Source organism: Struthio camelus, chromosome 1 (genome assembly GCF_040807025.1).
Source record: "Struthio camelus isolate bStrCam1 chromosome 1, bStrCam1.hap1, whole genome shotgun sequence".
Classification (NCBI taxonomy): domain Eukaryota; kingdom Metazoa; phylum Chordata; class Aves; order Struthioniformes; family Struthionidae; genus Struthio; species Struthio camelus.
In genome coordinates, this window is record NC_090942.1 from 81090027 (window position 1) to 81115366 (window position 25340).

Sequence of the window (25340 nt, forward strand, 5' to 3'; positions counted from 1 at the left end):
AGAGGGCTGTATATTTGACCTTTGATATCAAGCAGTTAATCACTTCTTCCAAGATGTAAAGCTAATACCATTTTAAAAGTGAGACATAGCTAGCCAATGTTAACCTTTATCTCAAGCTGTAGTAACCAACAAATCTGTGAAATTTTTTTTAATTTCAACCAAACAACAGAGTGGGACAGGGTGCTTCAGAAACTGATCTTCAAGGGTGTGGGCTATTCTTTAGCCACCAGAAATACTTACAAAGTTTTCTTTCTAATACTTGAAAATTTTGCAAATCAGGCACAACAGGAATCCAAGTGTCAGAATTGCCCCAATAGCAGCAATGCCATGAACACTTCTGTATGAGCGACAATTACATAACCCAGCTAAAGAACAGTAGATGAAGCAGACAGTTTGGCCCAAAACTGAATTCAATTTTGTTCCTTTCTGTGATGAAGGGCCTTACTTCTGTTCCAGCTCTGAAACAGAGCTCTGGTACTCTGCAGAACATTAAATTCAAGTTCTTTTTTTTTTTTTTTTTTTTTAAATGTCCCCCAATCTGTAAACACTGAATTATAATAAGCCTTGGAAAAAAACATATTCCTGGTATAAAACTAGAAACATCTAAAGCAACATTTTGTTGCAACTGAGCAACTAACAGTCTGCTCTCAGATGCTCTCCAACCTACTTGTCCAGGCAACCCTAGCACATCAGGGCTGAATCCCATCTACACCTCCCACTGGGGAAGGGGTAGTACTCTGACTCTGTTTCACTAAGCACTGAGACAGTGACCGCCCCTTTGCTGAAATGAAGTAAGAAGTCTGTGTTTGCACAGCACTGAGTTTTCTGCATTGCTATAACTCTCACAGTGTCACTGCAAATTAGTAATTCGTAATGCCTGAAAATGAAGCGTTTCCTCATGTGTAAAATAAATACAATACTGGCTCCTCAAAAAGGTTTTGCAGTAACTAGTTAATGCCGAATGAGCATTTCATGGTAAGGAGAGCTATTTTATAAGTTAGGCAGTTTCATATCTCCCTCCCCCCCCACTTTTTTTTTTGCCCTACTTTTACACTATTTCATTTGAATCCAATTGAGAGGTTTATTCTCAGGAAATCTTTCATTTCAAGGAAAGGTAGGTATAATTGTTTCCACTATTTCTCTACCCTTGCCTCCCTTGTCCATACCAACAAAGAAGGCGCCCTTATCTGAAGAAACAAACACCTTCCTTATTCTCAGACAATAAGCTTCATCTCCCACTTTCAAGTTAAATCATTTAATACCTTTATAGGACCCCAACTTGTGATAAAAAGGAGCTTCATTTTAAAAGGACAAGTATGGTTCTTTTCTAATTAATGAATTCCATAAACTTAAAGCTACTTTGATTCTGTGGCTAATTAAAAAACCAAATATAAATCCCTTTTTAATGAGCTTCTCCGATTTTTGTGCGGTTTTCTTAATGATTATTCAGGACATTAAGAGCATATTCCTCCAGCCTTCATACCCTAAATTACCAGGCTATTTTCCCTTGCTCAGTTCTCTCTGGATTTACATGCAATGCCTAACTAGCATGCCCAACAATAAGTATGTTATTTTTCAACATTCACAAACATAAAATTAAATCAGCAAGTTACCCCTCAGCAGGGTCCAACGCCAGTGCCCGGGGACTGTCGAGATCTTTCCACACCAACACTTGGCGATGCTGCCCGTCCAGTTTTGACACTTCTATGCGATTTGTTCCAGTATCAGCCCAATATAAGTTCTTTCCTAGCCAATCTACTGCCATGCCTTCTGGGTAATCCAAGCCAAACTCTACAACATGTTCCAGTGCACTGCCATTCATAAATGCTCTGCTGATGGTCTGCAGGGATACAAAGATACGCAGGCAAATTAGAAACTTTACCCATCTGTCATTGGGCTGGCTGTTTCCTTTGTTGCTTTTTAAAAACTTTCAGATTTTAGGCATCTCATAGGAAAGAGGACCTTACAATATGCTACTTATTTGCAAGGCAAACAATGCTTCTTTTCAGAAGTAATGATTTACTGTACTGTCTGAAAGTATTTTCTGTATCAATTACAATGGCGTTTCACTGGGGAAATAAATGGGATGACTAGTCTGGGTCAATTAAGCAGTCTACATGCCAAAGCGACCCTAACGATTCAGTGCCAGCTTTGGAGGGAGAAATATTTTGGCCCTCCTAGGCCTATACTAAAGCACGTATGTTATAGCACGGAACAATATTTAAAGGAGCCTAATGAAAAAGTTCAGGATGGAATAGCAAACAGAAGGAAACAACCTGATGGCCAACTCAGTAGCGCAAGATGGTTTAATTTCATTTCACTAGAGATAAATTTCTTCTTGGTCTTTTATTCAAAAGACTTTTTAACTCTTGTCATTATAGACCAGACTGCGACAGCAAATACAGTCGGAATTATATTTTAATAATACATCAGAGTTTAGGCATTTTCTGATTTACTGAGACCACTTAGAAGCCTGGAAGTCAAAGAATGGCGTTAGCTTGGGACAAAAATCTGTTTGGCAAACACAGGCTTCCTCGAAGTACTCTTAATATTCTCCTCCTCACACACTCCTCACACATCAGAAGTTATCTCGCAGGTAAATTTTTGGTTTATACCCCAGGTTGGATGCTAGCTACAAATTAGGCCAGTACATGACAGCACACAGCAGAGAACTGTGCATTTTCCAGTCTTCATCTGTATCACCCTCAACACTTCAGGGGATCCATGTTTTCTTTTCATTTCAAGCACAGTTCAAATGAATGCTGTACCTAAAGAATTCAGCTAAATCACCTCAAACTCACTCAAAACACTGTTTTTAACTTTCATGATTCTTCATTTGTAAAGAGCCGTGAGTTATTGTTTACGTGGCTCGCAACCCAACTGCGGAACACTTTCTTTTGTTAAAAGCTAATTCTTGGCATTCACAATTCCAACTACATTTATAGCCATGAAAAAGAAGGTGAATGACTAGACTCCCTGGGAACAGAGAATAGTAGGCAGATAACACACAGATTTCTGTCACTCCATTAGCCACCACTTTTAAACACTTACCCTTAACCTTTGCTTGATTTGCCAGTCTAAACCCTAGACCTATTTTACAATAACCTGTGAGTCATAATATGGCTCATGTGCAATGGCTATATAAGATAATGAATAGGTAAGACCTATTTTCACTTCCTGACCCAAGACATAGCTTCCCCCCACCATTAAATGTGTTTGGCAAAACATCTGTCATCCCTCAAACCTCCTGCCATATGGTATTCTACTCAGGTTTCTATTTTCTGCCAAGAAATTTGACTTATTATTTTTGCAAACGTATCCTTTATGTGAGAACGGACGCATCAGATTTAAACGATCTATATGAGGGAATGCTGTCAGTATAACGAAAACGTATGCCACTCTTCGTCAGAACAAGTTCTTTTACGTAGTCTTTAAATCTTGTAAGACATGTTTGTCAATCCATCTAAGAACCTTTTAACAACCTAATATCAGACACTGAATAAGCAAAAGCATCTTCCATCCCTACCTTCAGTGAAATGTCAGTCCAGTAAATCCGATTGTCTGTCACATCAAAATCCAGAGCAGAAGCTTCCTTGACTCCAGTGAGCGGAATAGCAACGTTGTTGTTGTTAGTTTCTAAAGATATTCGTCTGATATCTGCTCTCCGCGAAAACAGTAGGAAAGCTTCTGGGACAATGCAGGTCTTCATATCATTGATGAGCTCTAAGCCAATGGGGCAAGCGCAGCGAAGGCCTTGAGGTCTGTACAGACAAAGATGACTGCAACCACCGTTATCCTCTGCACAAGGGTTTGTACCTGAACATGCAACAAAAGCAAAAGTAATCATTACACACTGACTTAATCTGGAAGATGAAGCCAGTCCTGACACACATCAATGACACTATGAGTTCATTAAGACAGACACACAGTTTTTCACTCTTTATTATTTCAATTAATTCATTTTTGTTTGTCTCTTATAACCTTTAGACAGATTAGTTACTCTACTTGTTTGGAAGGCCAACACTTGTTTTCCTGACCCCTTAAAACAAATGCAGTAGTAGGGAAAGGGATCTGGACTCCAACAGCTACGGGACCTGATTCACAACAAAAGCACTGAACAGAAAGCAAGTGTGTGAGTAACTAAGCGCCAAGGTTTTTCCTTCTTTTACAGTACCCTAGTCCAGCTACATACCCCAGTTGTGTTCCTAGAGATGGAAAAATTGCAGATCTATTTTCGCATCAATGGCATCTTCCCTCCAGGATTCCAATAAAATAGCTCTTTGCAGTACTAGCCTGTGTACATGCACACACTGGAAATCTACCTACTAAGAGAGGCCCAGCATTACCAAGCTGAATTAGCCAAGCAGTTGGAAAGAGTTGTATTTAAAATGCGTACCTTAGGGTAACTTGCTAATGTGGTAGCAGCAATGCAAAGATATACCTCAACTACATTTAATTTAGGGTTAACCTGGGGTACAATCCAGACACAGCAGCAAGAAGTTGCAAGCCTTACCCACATAGCAGGATAATTCAGGCAATCTGATGTGCCTGTGATGCCACAGTTATGCTGCTACCAGTATTTTGATAGCCAATTTAAGGCTAGATCCTGCATGTTTACACCACTGACGCTACAGAGCAGAAAGTACTTCCAGCTATTTTTAAAAACAATTTTGCAGTGTTCATTTTAAAAGCACTGAACAGATTAAAACTGGCTCATTCTTAGCTTTTGCATACTGACAGCACATGTTCAGATTGCAAGATGGAAAGTTGCTACAGCTGCAGTTTCATAAACAGCTGGGCTAATCTAATAGCTGCTGTTAGAAAGAGATGGTCTCATTTTCCCTGATCCTTCCTCTCTGCTGACTGGATCCAGTGCTGTTCAGACTCATGAGCTGTTCCTACTCCATAAGCAGCAGGAAATTACCCCTTTTTGGGGTGAGGGGTGCTTGTTTGTTTTCTGGCTTAATGTTCTGTCAACTTAAAGAACTGAAGAAGCTTACAGAAGACTCACCCCATCCCGTGAAACTGCAGCCTCGCTGGCACACTGCTAATACTGAGAGATACAAGTTACCACATAACAAAATTGGATTCTGCCCATTTCTAAAAAGTTGACCTGGTATAGAGTGATGCCTGAAAAAAACCCACTGCTGAATGTTTCTATCTTATTTCATTTTTTAAAACAAACTTGCCTATCTTTACTAGAATTGAATGTAGTTATCGATTTTTCATACAGTCTTTGGTAGAAAGTTTGGTAGCGTGTGCTTTAGAAGTAAACAGCTACCCAAGTTAGACCCTCCCAGGGCACTTTTTCATTTCCTTCAGCCTGTGCCTGATTTGCAGTCATGCTTACCAATTATCTGACGAACGTTTGTAGCTTTCAGGCCCATTAGATCAGGCAGCTGATCTATGATGATCTCTCTCTCCGCAGTTTGCTTATGCACGCGTTCAATGCTGCGTCTTTGCCAGTCTGTCCAATAAACGTAGTCTCCCAACAAAGTGAACCCGAAGATATGCGGCAGCTTGTCCTCCACCAGCACTCTCCTCCCAGTCCCGTCAGCGTTCATGACCTATGGATACACACGTGCACCAACATTTGCATGAGAAATGGCTTTTCATGTATACAGAATAATTCTGCCACTGTTTATCAGAGATTTAATTAATCAGCTGCTCCAGATTTATACATTAAACTCAATAACCATCTCCCAGCCATTAAAATGCCATCAGTGTTACATAACAGCCTAATAAAACAAGGCTGTATTTTGGCAAAGGCACTCATCGTTCTGAAAGCCATGGAGGATCCCTTGTACGTAAGGCTGTTCTCATAGGCAGATCATAATGTGAAGTTATGACTCGACAATCCTTACAATACATGCTTTCTACACTAACATTGCATGTGCCTGTTAGATGTTGTCGCTCTCCCATTTCTCACTTACCTCTCTTGGTTCAGTTTTAAACACGAGACACTGTTTTACACAAATGAAGACCAGCTTACAATATCAGGAAGCCCTGGCTCAGCATCATGTAGTCACCAGTCACTCCCAGGTGAGCTTTGCCCAGATCAGACAGCAATAAGAGGCTACTCAAATTCTGGGAGCCAGAATACGCTTATACTCCCAAGTCTGAATAAAGAACCCGCTTTACATTCTTCACAATTAAATTCAATTTTTTTTGTACTAGAAGAAACACTAATGGTCTGTAAATAATTGTGTGCCTTTGATCAAGACACTTGAATTCACTGTGTCACTTTTCTGCTAGAAAGAAGTAATACCTAACTTCCTCAAAGGGGCACTGAAAGGATTAATTAAGCATACGCATACATGTTCAAGTGATGAAGTATCTTATGAATGCCAAGTATTATTATAAAAATTACCATACTGACAGGAGTGAAAGGGGCCTTCTGTTTCAAGAGAAGCTTAAAAATGATTTAGCACTGCAATTTTATAGTATTACTTAGCAGGATATATAGGAGAGTTCCTTCCAAGTATTTCTGCTTGTTTTAACTTTTTAGGATTTTTTCTTCTCCTGCATGCACGCACGCTACCCTCCCAAAAATAACCTCAGTCTAAAAGTTTCCCAAGACAACTTGATTCACAAAATTCACACTAAGTATTCAAGGTAGCATACTAAACCTTGAAATGTATTAAAACAGCCTTCCTATTATCCAAGGACTTCTGATACGGCATTCCAGGTTAAGGAACACTAGCACTAGTAAAAGAGATGACTTACTAAATCACTATTTTCAAATCTCTCTCACTCCTGCCTTGGCGGAATTAGATAGTCATGGACAAGTCTGTACACGGTTCAAATCTAAAGACTTGTGCAATGACAACCTTCAGGATCAATGGGTGCAGTAACTGATGATGTTTTGTGGTCAGAAGAATTTCCTAGCACATGAGAAATGAGAAGGCTAGTTTGGAACAACTCCTACCTTTTGCTTACCAAAGCACAGGAGGAAGGAAAAGAGAGAAACAGAACTGAAACCCATTCCTTTGTCAGGACAGGGTGACATGTGCAAGTTATTAAGATTAATTATTTCTAAATTCACTAAGAAAAAAAAAACAAAAATAAGAGGAAGAATACATTATAATCGCCACAATATTTTCATTTCTACTTAAATGAATTCCCCATCATAAACTTCCTGGTGTCACTCCTTTTTCTCTCAGTACATTAGGCTGGGAACTGAATCTTTATGAGCACAACTCCTACAGAAAAACGTAAGGGGGTCTCCGTTCTTGCTGGCTTGTCGGAATAAGCTCCATACTTACTTTAAAAAAAATCGTAATTATTCCGTGGAATTACGGAAAAAGCTTCTGTCTAGTAGTATATGCAGTACACTTACACACATGCTGTAATGCACATGCATAAGATAAGCATTACTTAGTGAAATGTTTTTTTTCCTTACATTACTTAGTGAAATGTGAGAGATCTTTCTGAAAAAATCAAGCACGGTACTTGCAGCTCCACTTTGTATTAGGGCATATTTACCATCCTAATGCTGTAGCTTACGTCCTTTACCCTGATAACTAACTCCAAACATAGCTTTTCCTATCACAGATTGTTTAGCTGGGCTCAGAGCCCAGCATAATTGCCTAATTTCTGGACTTCCTTTAGAAAACAAGCTCTGCTATTGCATTTATTCTACTTCAGAACATTTCAGCATCTGCTGGCTCTCTCACTTCCTAGCAGCATGCCTCCTTCGTTCTGTTTTGATATATGAGGTTGCTGAACAACAGACTAACGATCAACTTCAGAAGCAAGGACGCAGCTTCAACACCTGTAAAGTAAACTGTGACTTACAGTCCTTAACTTCACTGTGCCTTGAAGAAACCACCATCAGCACTGAGCAAAGCTGACCAATCCTTTACTCACCACCCCTTTCTTGCCATAATGTAGTCATATTAAATTTCTGGGATGACTTGTTTCCTCCTCCCCCTTAAACTATAAAGATGAGCCATTTGCTTGCATCTAATTAATACATGGTAATTAGTGCTTGCTAAGCAGACCAGATAGATATGGAAACGGATGGATCTTGCAAAGTGAATTGACTAAAAACATGTGTTTATAACCATTAAAACATCACTTTTCATCATGAAGCAATATCGTAAGATTCTACACTTTTACTTGTTCTTCAAAAAAGGAAGAAACTTCTCTATTTATGGGGGTGCTTAGCTACTGGTAAAAAGAATTAGCTGGAAGCTACACCACGAGGTGAACTTTTTTGCTGAACTTCAAATGAGGAGCTGCAAATAAGCTTTACTTATTCTGAAAGAAAGTCAGGAGAAGAAAAGGGAGGACTTCAGTATTAACTATTTGCTTTTTGTGAATTTGTGCTTTGCCACGTACAGGTTATTTTGAAAGAAAACTTTAGGCCAAACAGACAAAATAGATGCCTATCTGAAAGTACACATCTGCCACCATACTCCCAACCCGTACTTAAAATCCTCTTGGAGCACACTTGTGTGATATTACTTAAAACATCTGCCCACTAGGGAGCTGGGCATCACCACCTCATGTCATATGAACAGTTCCATGGCATCACATTGCCTGCACTCCTTTGGCTGCGTTTTAGGAGATTTTACAAGAATCTTATCAATAGGCTACCAAACCAAGCAGACTCCTGTAAGGCAGGAGGAAAGTGGCAAGGGATATAGGAATGAGTCACGTAACAAACACAAAGAAAAAGAAACAATCACTAATCAACCTGTTCCAAAGGATTTCGGCATAATCTTTTCACATACTGAAATTCAGGTAACAATCGAGTCCCAGTTGATACTGCTTTATGTAGTCACTCCCTCTCTGCAGCCCTAAATCATAGTGAAGACCAGCCCCACTGAATCCCCATCTGAGAAACCCACCTCCCACTACGAGCCAGTGTCTCCAGCGGTTTACGCTGCTCTGACCGCAATGTGGTGTGGCTTTCACATTCTGAGGCCACTCGAAATACTGCAAACCACAGTGAGGATACAGACTACAACAGGAAACAGATGTGGCCTAGCCACAAACACTACCTTTACTGAAAGGGCGAGTAGTTCCACAAAAAATAAAGCAAAAGACAAAAATTAAATGCCCTCCAAAGTACCACCAAGTGTCCTGCCTGATGGATAAGGGCTTTGCTTATCCTAGAACAATAATGAATGCAAGCCTATGGCCTCGTAAAAATACAGCTGATGCAAAATTAATTAATTAATGATGAAAACGTGATCATATTTTAAGTATTTAGTGGTCAGCATGAATAATGAAAAAAATTTAATAATTTAGAAGCATTATTTCTATTTTAAAACTAAAGACTGGATACAAAGTGATATATATATATGTATTTTCTGTGGGTCTTGCTGCCAGATACCCTGGATTCAATTTACTCTTGAACGCCAGTAATAACCGTGATAAATAGGCTAATGCAGCGAATTTACCTTTCTGATAATCTAGGATTTGAATGCACAGTAATTTACACTTGACATTTGACTGGTTTAAGTCTAGAGCTCAATCATTATATTTGCCTCATCTGTGAAAACAACACTCAGCTCTGATTAGAGCTAGTACAGTAGCCCTGGCAAAGCTAGGCACAGCCCCAAGCAAGCGCAGCAGCTTATTCGGGTCTAAAAAACTAAGGTCAGTAGCGGCAGAGACTGGGCAGATACATACTAGCACATATCCACAGCACTGAGATGATGCTAACAATATAAATTGGCTGTCTATACTAGGCCATACTTAAATCAACATCAGACATGAGAGCCCAATTCTATAAGGTGCTAGGCACCCTCAATATTACAGACTTCAGAAGAAGACAGCACACAGGCCCCAGAAGGAACGTACTTTCCATTGCAAATTTAGGTGACTGTGCTGGACAAAGCTGATGTGATTTACTCATAATTAACCTAGCGCCATAAGCAGGGTGTCAGCGTGCAAACTGCTACCTTTCATCTTAAACTTATGAGCAGAGCTTAGTTTTGGATGTGGTTATAAATAATCAGGGAGCATTTAAATATCATGCATGCTAAACTGTCTCTCAGAATGACTGGAACGGAGGGAGTCAGCGATCAAGGAAAATTTATAAGAAGGGGTAACTCTAGCTTCAAAAAAATTAAAAATGACTTACAAGAATTGAATAGGCCTCTGTGATGGCCTGAAAGTCACCAGCTACAATACCAGATGATGCCAAAACTTCATTTTATCCCCACCCCCAGCATAAAAGACAAGAACCTCTCCCCACCCCAAATCCACAAACTGCTCTAATTTCAGATGCAATCATCTTGCAACAAAATATTAGGAATAACTTGAACACAAGCCATGATTTTAAAAATCGACAGCCAAGTTTTCGCAATTAAACAACAGAGATCTTAGCCTTCTGTTGGCTCCTTCAGCACTTTTTACAGCTTACTGATCTTTAGACGGGCCAAGGACACCCCGCTTAATGTATGGACCCTCAGGTGTCCTGTTCAAGTACTTCCATCACTGTGCCGGCTCCACAGGCTTCCTAGCAGGGAACACAGTTGGAAACCATCTCTCCCCAGATCAAAGGGAGGATGAGACCACAGAGTTTATCTTCCTTCTGGAAGGATAAGGAATAAGAGAACACTGGGACTCCATGACAAGGCTTTGCATGTCACGTGGCCCTGCCCTACGTAAAAAAACCCCATAAATCTAAAGAACACTAGCTTGTTGTTTCATTTGTACATGTTCAAATAAATTCTCAGATATAGTTATGCTTTACCTTACAGCATGGAAAAAAAAAATCCAGACAATCTACCGTTTCCCATAGGCTTAAATAAAGTAGATGTCACAGAAAAAGAGGTAATCGCTTCCCAAGTAGACCTTAAACTCTGAAGACATTCTAATGACAAGCTAGTTTGAAGGAGAGCAGAAACACCTAAGAATGCGTTATCACCTTCATAATTTCAACCCCACTCATGCTAACACACTCTAGGAACAGCAAGGTGAAAAAGTCAAATTCTAGTGAGTTTGATCATTAACCCCACTACTCTGCATGAGATGCTTGCAAAAAAGTATTACTGTAAAACAGCTGTGAAGTACTGAATGTAATACATACAGTCCAGATATTTCAAAACACCATGGAAAATGCTTTTGAAGAATGCCTTCGTTATACCTGAACTAGTTTAGGAATATTCAGTGTGTAGGCTCAGTTACTTTAGACCCAAGCATTTGATGATAAATACTTACGCTGTGTGCTGTTTTGTTGATTAAACACACACTGACCCAGTTCATGATGCAGCTAATCAAGGATATGACTGCTCATCTTCCACCTAAATATACATGAACTTCACTATATCAGAGAAGTGAAAAACAACACTAACTCGTTAAATCTATTTGGTTAAGGAAAAAAAAAACCAAAATTGGGGCAGCATCCCACTTAAAAATGGCTAGAATGCCTTCTGAATATTACATTAGCATTTTTTCAGACTGGGTTTGAGAACTCAGTATTTTCAAATAACTTGCCTTCTTAAGCAATATAAACAAAACGAATCAGAATGGGTTTACTGCTATGACTGCAGTAATGTCACACAATTAAAATAAGTACCTGCTATAAAACAACAACTCTAAAGGAGGAAAGTGGGACATGCTTATTTAAATTTCCATTTTAATTAGTCTTTCCCTCTAGAAAGAAAGAAGTCCTTCACAGCTATGCCTTCTTCGACTGAGTGATCAACACTTTAAACTCAACTTGAGGAAATTATTCTGTCAGTATTAACTTGTCAACACCATTTTTCATCAATTCCAAAATGTTTAGGAATATTCTAGATATGAAATGGGCAGAAATCCCTTTATTGTGGTGAAAACCTGAAAAATCAATAGAAGGAACACCTGGAACCCCTTATATTTGACTCAGAAACCAAAGAGCTCCAGCCAACTCTACAACTGTTAAGTACGGCCTAAGACAAAAATTACAGCTGAAACAATGAACAGGATGAGAAGACAGATTTTCACAGAAAAAGGAGGATCGTGTGAGAAGACAATTTAATAGTAAAACGTGGTCCACAGTTAAAACACTAATTATCATTAGTGCAAGTTAAAAAATAAACAAAATTCAGGTGAATATAGATGCTTAACAATAGAAATCAATTTCAATACGTTAACATCTCTTAACATATGGTGGAGCGGCAACAGTGTGAGGGTGTTGTGTTACATGGGCATAGCCTACAGGGGAATAGGAGAGTTTGGGTACAGGCTGAGGATCAGAAGCAAGGAAATTACTGTGATTTTTGCAGGTTACCATTTGTCAGCTAACTCCTGTGAGCAGCTGTATGCCTGCTTCTAGTCAGCTGCAAAAAGGAAGCGAAGGAGGCTAGCTTAAAGCAACTGGAACCCTCCCCACCCCCCCAGTGATTTGGGGGACAGTTTTACAAGAGGAAATTAGGTAACACAACCCCTAATGCTTTTGAACACAGACAAAAACCCTGTTCTCTCATCTTCCCTCCCAGGGTACTTCCTCCCACTACCTTCCTTTCTTTTTTCACTTGTCCTCTGCAAGACTTGGTGCTTTTCACACTCCTTCATGAGCAACGAGAACTAATTTTTTGTAGAGAAAAAATGTGGAAGGTTTCCCGCTTTTCAAGTAAGTAAACTGGTTGGTGGAATAGTCCAATGAGTGACCAAACCAGTGCAAGGCAGGAGGAAAGGACGCTTAATCGTTTTTCATTGTTGGTGGCACTAAGCTTTTACATTGGTTCAGCTCTGCCCTTAGCTAAATTATCTCAGTTCCAAGGGTTTTGCATGCCCAAAAGCTTGTTTCCACTCTACAGATTGATCAGGCTAATGAAAGTTATTAACTTTCCCTACAGACTTTTTCTCACTGACATTAGACCTTTACATAGCTACATCATCATGGAAAATATCAGAAACATAAAATATTTGATATTTTAGAACAATTAGGACTACAATAACTCAGAGCCAAATAAAAACCCTGGGTGAAGAAATCTGAATAATTAGATTTTGTTAGTTGAGAGGGATCACAAAGTCATGTGAATGCTTCTGCAGAAGTCCAGGTCCAAAAGCACTACAGTCTTTTTTTGTACAGAAATGCAATTAAGCTTGAAAAAAAAATATTTTATCTATATATCTATATAGGAGAGTAAGGGACAATGGCAGACTAACATTACGCAGCTGAACCAAAAATGTAGGACATCGCTCAATATCTCTGCACACCACTCCCCTGCTTGCCTCTGAATACTGTTTTTAAGTATATCAGACTCTCAGTAAGGTTGGAAAACGGCTCTGGTTATTTTAGCTTGAAGGATTTTTGTCTTTTCCCTCAGGTAGCCAATACTGACTGCCAATAAAAGTGCCTTACTTCCTAGTAAGAGACAATGTGAGACAACAATGTGAACTAAAATGTAATTTCCTAATTACATTGGAAAAATCTAGGATGCATGTAGGACACGTTAGTGGGATATAAGGTTGTATTTCAATCAGTTTCATGCTAACCTGTTGGGAGCCATGGCGTTTACAGAGCTACCATTAAGAAAATAATGTTTATTACATCTGTAAACAAAGGTTGTAGACATCTCTCTGAAATTCCAACATGGAAAGGCCGAGGCTGCACAGCTGTAAGGAACAACCCAGGCTGAGAAAGGTAAACGTTTACTATTAATGATAATGTGCAAAAGGTTGTAGAAGCCAGCAGGACTTTCAGGCTGGAATTTGTCTCAAGTGCAGACATCTGCCTCTGACATGGCCACTCTAGGCTCTCTCACAGTTAACAGAAAGAAGAAGGTGCTTTTAGAACAGGACTGATCTAATCTATTTTAGACATTTACTTTAGTCATATTGCAGAAGTGCCAATTTCTGACATTTTCTATAAAAGCAACATAGTGCAAATTAATGAGATGACGATATCTACACCTCATTAGATGAAAACCAGACGCAGATTTCAGGGAGAAGTGCAGATCTACAACACAAGAAACATTTTTATACTGAATGTCTAAGTGTTTCATAATATCACATTATTTTTAGGACAGTAATTTCACTGCTTAGAAAAATACCAAGCTTGGTACTAAGCTCACAGCATCAAGACAGCCTCGGACAAGAGTTCTGGCTGGTATCTACACAAACTCTTCCCTCTGTGTCCTCATTTTTTGCTGTGAGGTGTTGGAAACCTCTCATCTGTTCCATTAAGAATGGCATCCTGTTGAGAGTAGATCCCTGAAGACTTTGAGAACTACTCAACAGATGTGGTTTGTAATGAGTATCCAAGGAATCAAACTTTCCACATTTCAGTTTTATTTAGATATACTGTATTTATCAAAGACAACAACAAATTGACTTTTTATATTCCTGAATCTAAAAGTAACATGGATGTTTTAAATACATTTTGTCTTTTCTCCTTTTGTATTAAAACACTTTGAACAGCAGCAGCAGGTACATGCCTAAGGGATAATTCTGCAGCACTACGTTTAAAATCCAAACGAGGAATATAACTTTTTTTTTTTTTTTTTTAAATGGCAAGCTTACAATGTCAGGAAGTCCTGGCTCAGCATTTGCCATCCATGCTCCCTCCCAAGTAAGCGTTGTCCAGAGTACAGTCAGCAATAAGAGACCACTCAAATTCTGGGATCTGGCACTCTGATAGTCAGGAGACCTTGCAAATATGTGATCTGTGGCTGTCATTTGTTTGCTTTGTAATATAGGCTTCTTATCCTGATCTGTGTCATGAAATTTAATTCTTCTCTAAGTTCATTCAGCAGCTCAAAAGAAAACTTTCAAGTGAAAACTATACAAAGGCTAAACTAATTATTCTTAAAAAATAAGCCCCTATCCTAGTACTTATTCCAAAAATCATTGATTTTCTCAGTATAGTCCTAGTACGCATTAAGAAATTGCTGGAAATCCCCCAATGGAGTAAACTTTAAACTGCTGAAACTGGGATGGAGAAGGGGGATCCACCCCCGCTCCCTGCTGCACATCCTTGATGTCCTTCGCTGAATGAAGTTGCCAAGTGCCACAACTATCCAAACCAGGTGGACAATGAACTGTGGGCAGAATAAAGAGGCAAAGCAACTTTAAGTATTTGCTTCACCTACTTCATTTCTAATTCCTGCAAAAACTTAATGCAAATACACAAAAGCGGATGTGCTCAACAGCAGGGATTCAATGGTTTCTGTTTCTCAGTTTTCAAATCCCTGATTCAAAGCAGGGTGGATGGGCTGAGATCAGTAATCAGGCTTACAAGACATGGGCATTTCACAATACAAAGACTAATGCTATGAGACAAAATTTCTCAGTCAGAAAGTAGAGGGAGAATGCTTAGAAAACAAAATTTCCTTATTAGGCTGGTGGTAAAATTGAAAGAGTTGTCATCAGAGGAAAATGTAGCCCTGCAATTTCAGGATTAGAATATGAATTAGAGCATTCTCTGGATGCCAGGCTTTTCGCTCCTGGGTCAGAGACAAAAAGGTCTTCTCTGTTCAAGATTTTTTTGCTAAAAAAGTCTTAGCAGCATCCACTTTCTGTTGTCCGACAAGGCTAGGTTTTGAAGGCTTGTGTGTACTTATGCTGAAAAACAGCAGCATATAAGACTCTCCATATTAATCATGAGGATTAGAGACAGTAGTGCTAGGCACAGCTAATAGATTTGGGAATGCAGAAACATTTCAAGTTAGAGCTGCACTCAAAAATCACTAGATAATGGTTGGAATTTGTATAGGAGGCAGTGAGTCCTTTCTTTAAACTCACCACTAGTAGGTGTAAGTGGGTGTCATCCCTGGCTCTGAAAATGGAGAATAGGAAAGAAGATGAATAAAAAAAAACAAAGCAAAGATTGAAAAATTGTGAGAAATCAGCCATATCGTTATTATTTCCTCTCAACACACACACACACACAGAACCATAATTGCTTTATCAACATGGGGGTTGCTGGCCATTTTAAGTCCAACCTATGCCTTAAAACAGGTAGCGTACGTGCTCAGAAGACAAATATTCACTTGAGCAGGAAAACACAAGACCAATTCAACAGAGCAGATCATACATTTTTAACCTCATAGCTCGGCAGGAAAATGCTTTAAACCTGTAGCAAGTCAATGAGAAATCTTCCCTACTGGTAAGCACAATAGCAGCCATCCATTTCAATAGAAGTTTATCAGCAGTGAAACCTGACCGAGATAAATGACGAAGCTGTTGAGCCACAGCCTGCTTCTGCCTGCTGCAGGCTGCCAGATAAAATGGGAACAAAAGCTCCCCGCTGTACCCCCTACCAGTCTCCATTAACCCCTGCTGATGCTTTATTATCGTCTGGGGGCTCCAGAACAGCAGAGCATGAATCAGTGTGTAAAAATAAATAATAAAAGCTCATGTGTCGCACAAACAAACCACAAACATAGCTTGCAAGCAACATTCGTTTCACTGGGGTGGCAATTAAATAATGATTTTGAGCAATTCTGCATATTGGAAAAACAAAACAAAAAAGCACCCTTTATTTAAAAATCAAGTATGGAAAACTACTTACACAGAATAGCACGACACAGACTTGTTCCTCCTGCTCTTATCCTCACCCCTCAGATATACACGCAGACACGCAAGCAAGGCAGGGATCAGGCATATACTCAGACGCCTTCACGTCCAGTTCCAAGTTTCACCGTTTGATCCTGTCACAAATTGTCTCCTTTGACATGTTGCACCCCTCCACTACTCTCCCCTCAAATGTAAGTTTAAAACATTTACTGAAAGCCAAAGCATCTTACTAAACTGATATGAAAAATGGATGGGAAGGGCAAGAAAAGTGTTACAAATCTCCTCAGGATTCATGGTTGTCATAGGAGAGAAAGGCAGTGGGAACAAAAAGGAAGACTCAAAACGTTAACAATATTTTAGCTATCATAGGTTTAGCTAGTGTCATTACATTCTGAATTTTCTCTCGTCTACCAAATAAATCGCATATAGTAAATTACAGAGAGGCCACACAAGATCCGGGAGAAAAATCACTAAGACTCATCCCTAAAGAAACTCAGCATTACCTTTGCATTACTTAGCACATTAAGGTGAAAAACAACTATGTGATCATACAGCAAGCAAGGTGGTGTGGTCACCCAAGAATCTTCCTTTCTCTTCTCTCAACCTACTCACTCCAAGTACCCTACCCTTGGGTGGGGTTGAACCATTCTTTCGGATGAACTCCCCTGCTTCATCCTACAAGCCTTCCCACGCTTTACTGACCACAGCAGCTGTAACGTGCGCTGAACGTGCATTCTGATCCATCACTGTCATCATCAATTTTCAGCCCATTTCTGCACTCTTGAAGTACGGCAAGTAAGCAATAATGTTACATGTAAGGAAGAACATTAAGTTTCTCTAAAGTCAATGCAACAAGCTAAAAGATTTAAGACTCCCCAAGGCGTCAACAATTAAAATGGTCTCAACACAATGGATATAGAGGGGCTTGTAGAGGTTTGGTCCAAAGGTCCATCCATGCTGGCATCCCGTCTCAGAGACTAATCAAAACATATACCTAAAGAACAGTGTAAGAGTAGAGCAAACATGTGCTGATACTTTTCAAGAAAATTCTTGGATTCTCCAAAAATTTGCAGTTCACTGACGTGTGGTTCAGAAGGCACTTCTATTAATTAGTAAACTTTCAGTGGAAGTCCCTTCCACAAACTTGTCCAATCTTCCCAAGAACACATGTAAGCTTTTAACATCCACAACCATTTCCCCAGCCTATCACACACTGTTTGAAGAACCATCTGCTTTTGTTGGTTTTGCACCTACCACCTGCCAGTAGCATTCACTAATGTCCATTTCTTGCACCAATAGAGGCCAAAAAAACCCAGTTCTAATCACCTTGTACATACTTCTCTTCATTTTATAGATCTCTGTCACACTCCCCAAATTGACACCTTCTGCAATCAAAAAAAAAAACCTCACCTCCCTAAACAAAATTAAAATTCATTAAAATTCAAAAACAAAGAAAATTTGTGGTGAATGTCTTCTCTGCTGCTTTAAAGTTTTTAGCCTCGTTTTTCAAGATTTTTTGCACATTCATAGCAGTTAAAAAAAAACTTTTTATAAAAGGAAAAGGCAATAAAATCATAACACTAATACTAGGAGTCTTTTATAGGAAAAAAAGCAACTACTAATTTAGAAATCTTAAAATGATAAAGCATTTCTTGATAGCCTCCTGCGTAGAGGCTATGTGACAACCTGGGACAAAGTTATTCTGCTGGCTTACTTTACTTTAAAAACAATGAAACTGAAATTGTCCCAGCAGACTTTATATGAGATCAGATATTTTCTGTTCTGCCACAGACTTTATAATGTTGGCATAAACATTCAATCATGTGTTCTAGTCAGTTTGACAGAACTGCAACAGTGAGCTCATGCCTGATCTAGAGGAAAATTTCTATCACAAACTGATCCAACTCTGAACAGAATCATTATTAATGAATATGGAACCATGGTCCGAGTAAGAGTGAAGTGCATGAAAAAAACTCAATGTTTTGGCAAGCACGAGATTGGAGGATGCCTAACTTCCCTTTTGCAAAACAGATTCAAGTTCTAGGCAGTATCAGGGCTGAAGCGCTCAATCTGCTATAAATAAATCCCTAGGCACAACTAAGTCTCTTCCCCCCCCTGCTTCTCTCAGAGCTGGTAAAGAGTAAGGTGAATTATAGACTATAAATCTTGTTTTCAGGATGAAGAAAACCATGCTCCCTGAGGCTCTCCCAAGGAGTACTTCAAAGCAAATCAGCTTGCAAGACTAGAGTTACTTTGACTCTGAGGGAGAACAAACAGTTACGCGACCTTCCAGCATGGGACTATGATTTCACATTGTCTTATTTGAAGTTTTAAATAAATAAAACTAAATTTCATAAAGCTAGAGAAGATTTTGTGCCTGACTTGATAAGTGCTGAAAAATATTTGCAAGGTTAAGGATTCACTAAGAAAGGCTACAGCTCAACAAAAGGAAGATAAGTCTATCAGGATATAGCAAAGATAGCTAGGACTAGCTTGCACCAGTTGGTAGGCAGGCTTCTTGCTTCCAGATAAATAAACTTCTGCCTCTAATAACCTAAACAAATACTAAACAACACTATATTCTCATAGACTGACAGTGAGATAATAAATGGTCAAATTTCTTCCATAAGCATTATATTAAAAAAAAAAAAAAAAACCCTCAAGATTTTCAGAAATGCTGCTTGCCCTCTCTTCCATTTTGTTTTTAACTGAATGCCTCAGCAAATTACACTAGAAAGAAAGGAAAGCCTATTTCCCTGCTGAAATCTTAATAAAACAAGGGAGACTAAGTATAGAAGATTCTTAGGAGTAAAAATGTTTATATGTGAAATAACATTTATTTTTAAAAATACGTTCCAATTGCATCTGAGCTGAACAGGACAAAGAACAAAAAAATAAATTTAAGATAAGATAAATGTTACTCCTAATAAAAGGCTTTTTTCCTGATGGTCTAAAAAGTGATTGATTTAGCAAATCCTCAAATATTTTTAAAAGGAGGGATCTACCACATGGATATTATTACCATTTTAGAAATAGAAAAATGGAGGAAAAACAGCAAATGACTTGCCCAGAGCAAGAGAAGAAACTGAATTGTTTGTTAAAGCACAAAGCAACCATTAGCATGTTGCTCTTGTGAGCCATATCAGAATTAAAATGCCTACAAAAGCAGAACAACTAGGTTCTATAACTCTGTGGAATTAAAAACGCAGATGCAATTACAAACCTCAATTTTGTCTGTTTTTGCATCTCCCCAGTATATTTTGCTTTCTGCATAATCCAGTGCCAGTCCATTTGGCCAGCCAAGCGAGGTATTCACCAGCACTATTCTGTCTGAGCCATCTAACGCTGCCCTCTCGATCTTTGGGATTTCTCCCCAGTCCGTCCAGTACATGTATCTGCAAGAGAAAGAAAATCTTAAGAATTACTATGTGACTACTGAAAGTTTGGGTTAATAGCTTCTTCTTGACTACCCTCCCCTCAAACCACATAGCTAGAGCATATACACTTCAGAACAGGGCATTTCAAAGCCAGATAAATTTCCTCTACCTAGGAAGTGACATCCAACACGTTCAAAATAGCACTGAGATGTAAACATACTGACTCATTACACAAAACTTAATCTGCTGAGCAAAAACTGCATAACCAGTGCTACTAGCTAGAATAAACAAACAGTTCCACTCAGCCCCAAAACTTATTTTTAAACAGGAGAAGAAGAAAACCTAAAGGCATGTAAGACAACTAGCTAGGTCGTCAATAGGGAACAGTAGTCCTTCTGCCTTAAAGCAGTAACTGTAAACAACGTTTTCATTTTGGAGACTCAGAAGTAGTTTATCATCACCTCCCATTATCTGCATATAGGAACATTGAGGCATCTTCTCTTATACAACTAATATTTTGAACATGCTCACGAACAGCTCCTCACCCAACCATGGGATCCAGCACAATAGCTCTGGGTTCTTCCAGGTCTTCTGATATCAGGATTTTTCTCATGGTCCCATTAAGCCTTGTAACTTCAATACGGTCTGTGCCAGTGTCAGTCCAATATAGATTTCGGGCAACCCAGTCCACAGCAATGCCATCAGGATGAGCGATCTGCGCTGTGACAACAAACTGACTACCTGACCCATCGATGAACGAGCGGCGGATGGCCCTAACTTCATCATCGGTCCAATAGATGTATCCTTCCAGAGGATCAAAGTCAATGGCAATGGCATGACGGATGTCCTCTAGCGGCAAGACGATGTCTGTAAAGTCTGGAGTGTCTAAGGAAATCCGTCTCAAATCTGTCCGGCGGGCTAGAAGTAGCAATTCAGTGGCACCTATACGTACAAGACAAAAATACAATGATCTTACAACTGCAATAAACCTATAAATACTCAACCAGATTCTGTAACACATGGTGCAAGCTAATCCAGCTACCTTGACTGCTGCCCAAACTGATGGGCAGCAGCAGAGAATTCTACTCAAAGGCTTCAAATGTGATTTTTTTTTCTGCAGAATGTATCAAGCGTGTTTACAGAGAAAATTCAACAGTGATTTTCTTGTCAAAAACGAATTAAGTTGGACATGCTTTCTATCCACATCCTCCCCTTTAAAGGTAGTGAAATAGATCAGTCACTATGCTTTAATTTTATGCAAGTCAACAGATGGGCTGCAGCCTCCTTGATGAAAAATTAATTATTAAATAAATAATTTACTGCCTGTTTGCGGTTGTTGGTGTAGGGGACAACCATGACAAACAAGCTGCTTGTTTCAACACCTTTTGGAGGGGAAAAACACAGCTAGCAGAACACCACAAGTAAATCTCCTGTGAGAAACTTTTATTAGAGGAGTCAGGGATGGGAAATGATTCCAGTGACAATGTGAAGCAGGAAGGCTTCCAACTCCTCCTCGCATTTGATGAAAACAAGCTTATCTGAAGACATGAAGATCAATAACAGAATGGCTTATAAAGTTATTTTGAAGTGAAGTGTACAGAAATCTTGATAGCTTTTAGGTCAAAAATAACAATCATAATAAATAACATTAGCTATGCACAGTGGATAGCATTTGCACACAGGACAACACACGCTGTTTAGTGGTGCACGTGCCACTGCATCTGATCAATGACAGATTTACTTTGTGTCTTTTATAATTCATTTTCATTTCATTTTCAATCCCATGTTACTAGAATTTCACTGTAAGATAGGATAAACAACCACCACACCCTATTCTAATTAAATTGGTTTATCGGTTTGGAGTCTCTGGGAGATGAGAGCAGTTCAGGCCTCAAGGAAGCCTGAACTAAGGTAAAAATGTGCATATCCTAAATGCAGGGAAAGCGTGTTGCAAAGGCTCTCCTCAAGTAGTGGCGGAAAAGAGCTTGGCAGAGGTTGATGTAGGTGCTAAGACAGAAAAAAAATAAGGAGAAAAAAAGATCAAGAAAAAAATGTAATGGCATCACAGCGAAAAAGAGTCATTAGCAAGCCACACAACTATTCACGTTTCTATGTCTGTTCTTACAAAAGGTATAAACCAGGGCTAGAAGACTAGAAGAGCAACAATTAAAGCAGCTAGGTCAGTGACAAAAAAAAATGTGAGGTGCCTGATGCCAAGTTTCTTTTAAATTTCTTTTTAAAAAGTTATTAATTGTGGTTGGTGTTAGATGAAGTCTTGCTGCACGTCAAACTTTGGACAGATGCCAAGGCAGCCATTGCTTAATTTACAGCAAGTTTAACACATAAAAACATCTAATACACTTTCATGGTGCTGCAAGAAACAGCACTTTTCAACAACTGAAACTGAGAACGTTATTACAAGTGTTCCTGATTAGTAGTCCAGAATGGATCAAGATTAGCTTTAGGATCCTCTGCCCTATAACACCTCTTCTGTTCAGAAACACATGTACACACTGCTCAATTGTTTATCTAGTGAAGAACTCTTACGTATTAATTAAGATCAAGAAGGGGAAAACCTGTCTATGCATCCTTTAAAATAATTTAAAGCTTATGACAGTAAATGGAAAACAGGCATGTGAATAAGATTTCTATGATTATAGAAGCAACTAATCTTGTCTATACTTATGTCTGTATTTACTGCTACTAAGAATCTCAAACAATCCAGATTCAAGCATTCAGCTGCATTATGGTCATATAAAACACTAAAACATTAAAACATAGCTAATCCCAACTATTTAGGTTCAAGAAAAAAAGAAATCTTTTGTACTTCCTTCTTCACTAACTTCATGGTCATTTATCCAATTTACCTTTTAAACAAAATTGTGAAAATAGTACAGTTAAAAAAAAAATAAATCAGTAACACATTTTTTGTATTATCTAATGAAATTACGGTTGTGTGAATGCACTAACTTCAGATTTCTAAATAACGAGGAGGCTATGTACAGTCCATCAGATATAAGGAGCTTAAGGCATAATTTAAAAACACTTTGTGAGCTCCAGCTGGAATCGACAGTCATTTTGAAGAGTCAATGCCAATTCCCCAGTAAGACTGGTCGAGCACAACCGGCCTTTGCTGAAACTCACCCTTAAAATTGACCAGTTGACCTTGTGATTGTTCTCAAAGACGGTCTGCTTCAACAGCTTCAGCATCCTGCTTTCAGGTTGCAACACTTTTGTTTAGGCAAATAACACACTGTGTTGAAGCCTTAATTCAGCATCAGGAAGTTATTGGCTTTCAGCTAACCCATGCTGCACACAGGATCCTCGAGCTAAGAATTTCATGGTTTTTATCGAGGGGTTTGGCTGACATTCCACCCCCCGCTCAAACAAAACACATACATGCGCGCGTGCACACACACACACACAGACACACACAGCTAATCAAACCATAAAAAGTTTAAAGCTTGCTTTAAAGCTATTACCCGCCCATTTGCAAACTGACACCTCAGCTGCTTAGTTAGATCACCAGGCATTTTGTTCAGGAAAAAAAAAAAAAAAAAAGAGTCGCAGAGAAACACCTCATTTGAAGGTAGGCTGATGGAAAAATCGCTTCAAATGTCTTCAGGCTTGTCCTGACAATAGCAAGAACAGCAAATGCAAGATCCGGGCACATCTATGGAATGACCATGTTACCACCTTGACCACAGTCAAGGAAAAAAGGATTTCTCTGAAATAAAACAAACTACTTGAACAAAACAACTTGAACTTGTGACAAACACCAGCTGTAAAGTTTTACGTGATTAGGCACCAAAAACAATCCAGCCAGAAGAACGTTCAAGATCCTTAAGGTTGCAAAGACATAACAGAAACAAAATGACATTTTTTCCCCTTCATTTCTATTCCAAAGACCACTTAAGAAGCTAAAGGTAAAAACTGACAGCAAGATCAGATACACACTGAGGCCAGTGGCTCTGTCCTCTGACCTCCCCTGTCCCTCTTCTCCCCCTGCCCCCATTACCATGAGCCTGTACCCATCCCCAGACTTCTTCACTCTGCCTCTTCAAGAAAGCCTTGCCTCTAACAGGGAGCATGATGGAAAACACTGAGTGTGGAATCACACTTTGAAAAAGTGCAAAAAGGTAGGAAAAGGCAACTCAGGTTGCAGGCCAGCATAACTCAGTTTATTTTGTTTACTGACACCTATTGGGAGACTGTAATGTCCCATGAACATACGCAACAACTCAACTGGCTCAAATGTTTTCCAAGGGGCACCACGGCAAGCAGAGCTCTGACTTCAGCATGCATATGCAGACCTGAACTGGTTTTTCTCTAGACCCTTTAGACTGCACATATGAAAAATATAAAGCAGACTAGAAACTCAGATAAACACACAGGCTACTTGGAGTGAAATTTTTTTACTGCTGACACTGCATTAACAGTGCCCACCCTGTTACATACACTTGAGATCTACACCGCACCCAGCACAAGCATGCCAGCATGCCTGTTGACAGGCATCACATGCAGACACAACTGCAGCTGTTGAACACAGTGCCGGCTTTGATAGCACTGACTACCCAATGTGCCAGGGTGTGCATTCACAGTGCTCAAACTACACCGTGCCAAGTTCCCATGTGAACACCTGCAAGCAGAGCAAGCTACCTTGAACATGACTGCCCCATATTTCAAGTCAGGTCCTTCTGCTTGCCACCTCTTGCTGATCTCCAACACAGTCTTAAATGAACTTAGCAACCTTTAACTAACATAAAGAAAAAAAAAAATTCAAAACTATTCAAATTGGGGGGGGACATGCTCAACACATATATATATATTTTTAAAGCACCTCAAGTCAGGGAGCATTCAGGATATTTAGTAATTTTTCTAAAAATCAAGCCACTTACTTAAGATGTCTAAATACAGACATAAAGCTTTACTCCAGGCTCTTATTTTTGAGAGCTTTAGCCTACTTTTATTAAGCAGTTTGAAAGCTGGGATTACAAGCTCATGGATAGTGCATTACATTAGTCCTAGAACTAATACTTTCTCAAAAAGTCACTATCAAAAATCATCATAATTTACATCTATGGGCTAACTGAAGTCAGAGGAAAAGGGAGAAAAGGGAATGCAGAGCAGAAGCATGCACATACATACTATGACAAAGCTTTAAAATCCAATGTCTAATACCCTGCTAACCTTTACAGTGAATTATATCTTCTTAGTGACATAAGACATTTGGGGTTTTTTTTTTTTTTGCCTCAGTCATTTGTAAATTCTTGACCTCTAAAACCATCAGTGGTTCCTGAGGCTAGCACTGCTTCACAGGCACATGTCCAGGAATTCATACATAAGAAATGCTAGACCTACGACATGCAAAATTATTTCTCTGTGCCTGATAAATCAAGATCATTAACAAATCCTCAATAGAGTTACCACATATTTGACTGAAATATTTCGTTCCTAGATGTCTTTCCCCAGTTGTAGAGTCACTATTGTCCAGGAGCTCCC

At 39.2% G+C, this 25340-nt stretch overlaps 1 protein-coding gene across 4 annotated transcripts in view; it reads right to left on the reverse strand.

The window, feature by feature from the left end:
* The window catches only part of LRP6 (LDL receptor related protein 6), a 121795-nt gene that overhangs the window by 25958 nt on the left and 70497 nt on the right, over nt 1-25340 (reverse strand). For all 4 annotated transcript variants that reach the window (XM_068952989.1, XM_068953016.1, XM_068952998.1 and 1 more), the window contains exons 6-10: nt 20384-20780; nt 19685-19856; nt 5351-5567; nt 3527-3816; nt 1614-1840 (exon numbers count right to left, since the gene is read on the reverse strand). In XM_068952989.1, the coding sequence (XP_068809090.1) occupies nt 1614-1840; nt 3527-3816; nt 5351-5567; nt 19685-19856; nt 20384-20780 (1303 nt within the window). The remainder of the gene's footprint in view (nt 1-1613; nt 1841-3526; nt 3817-5350; nt 5568-19684; nt 19857-20383; nt 20781-25340) is intronic.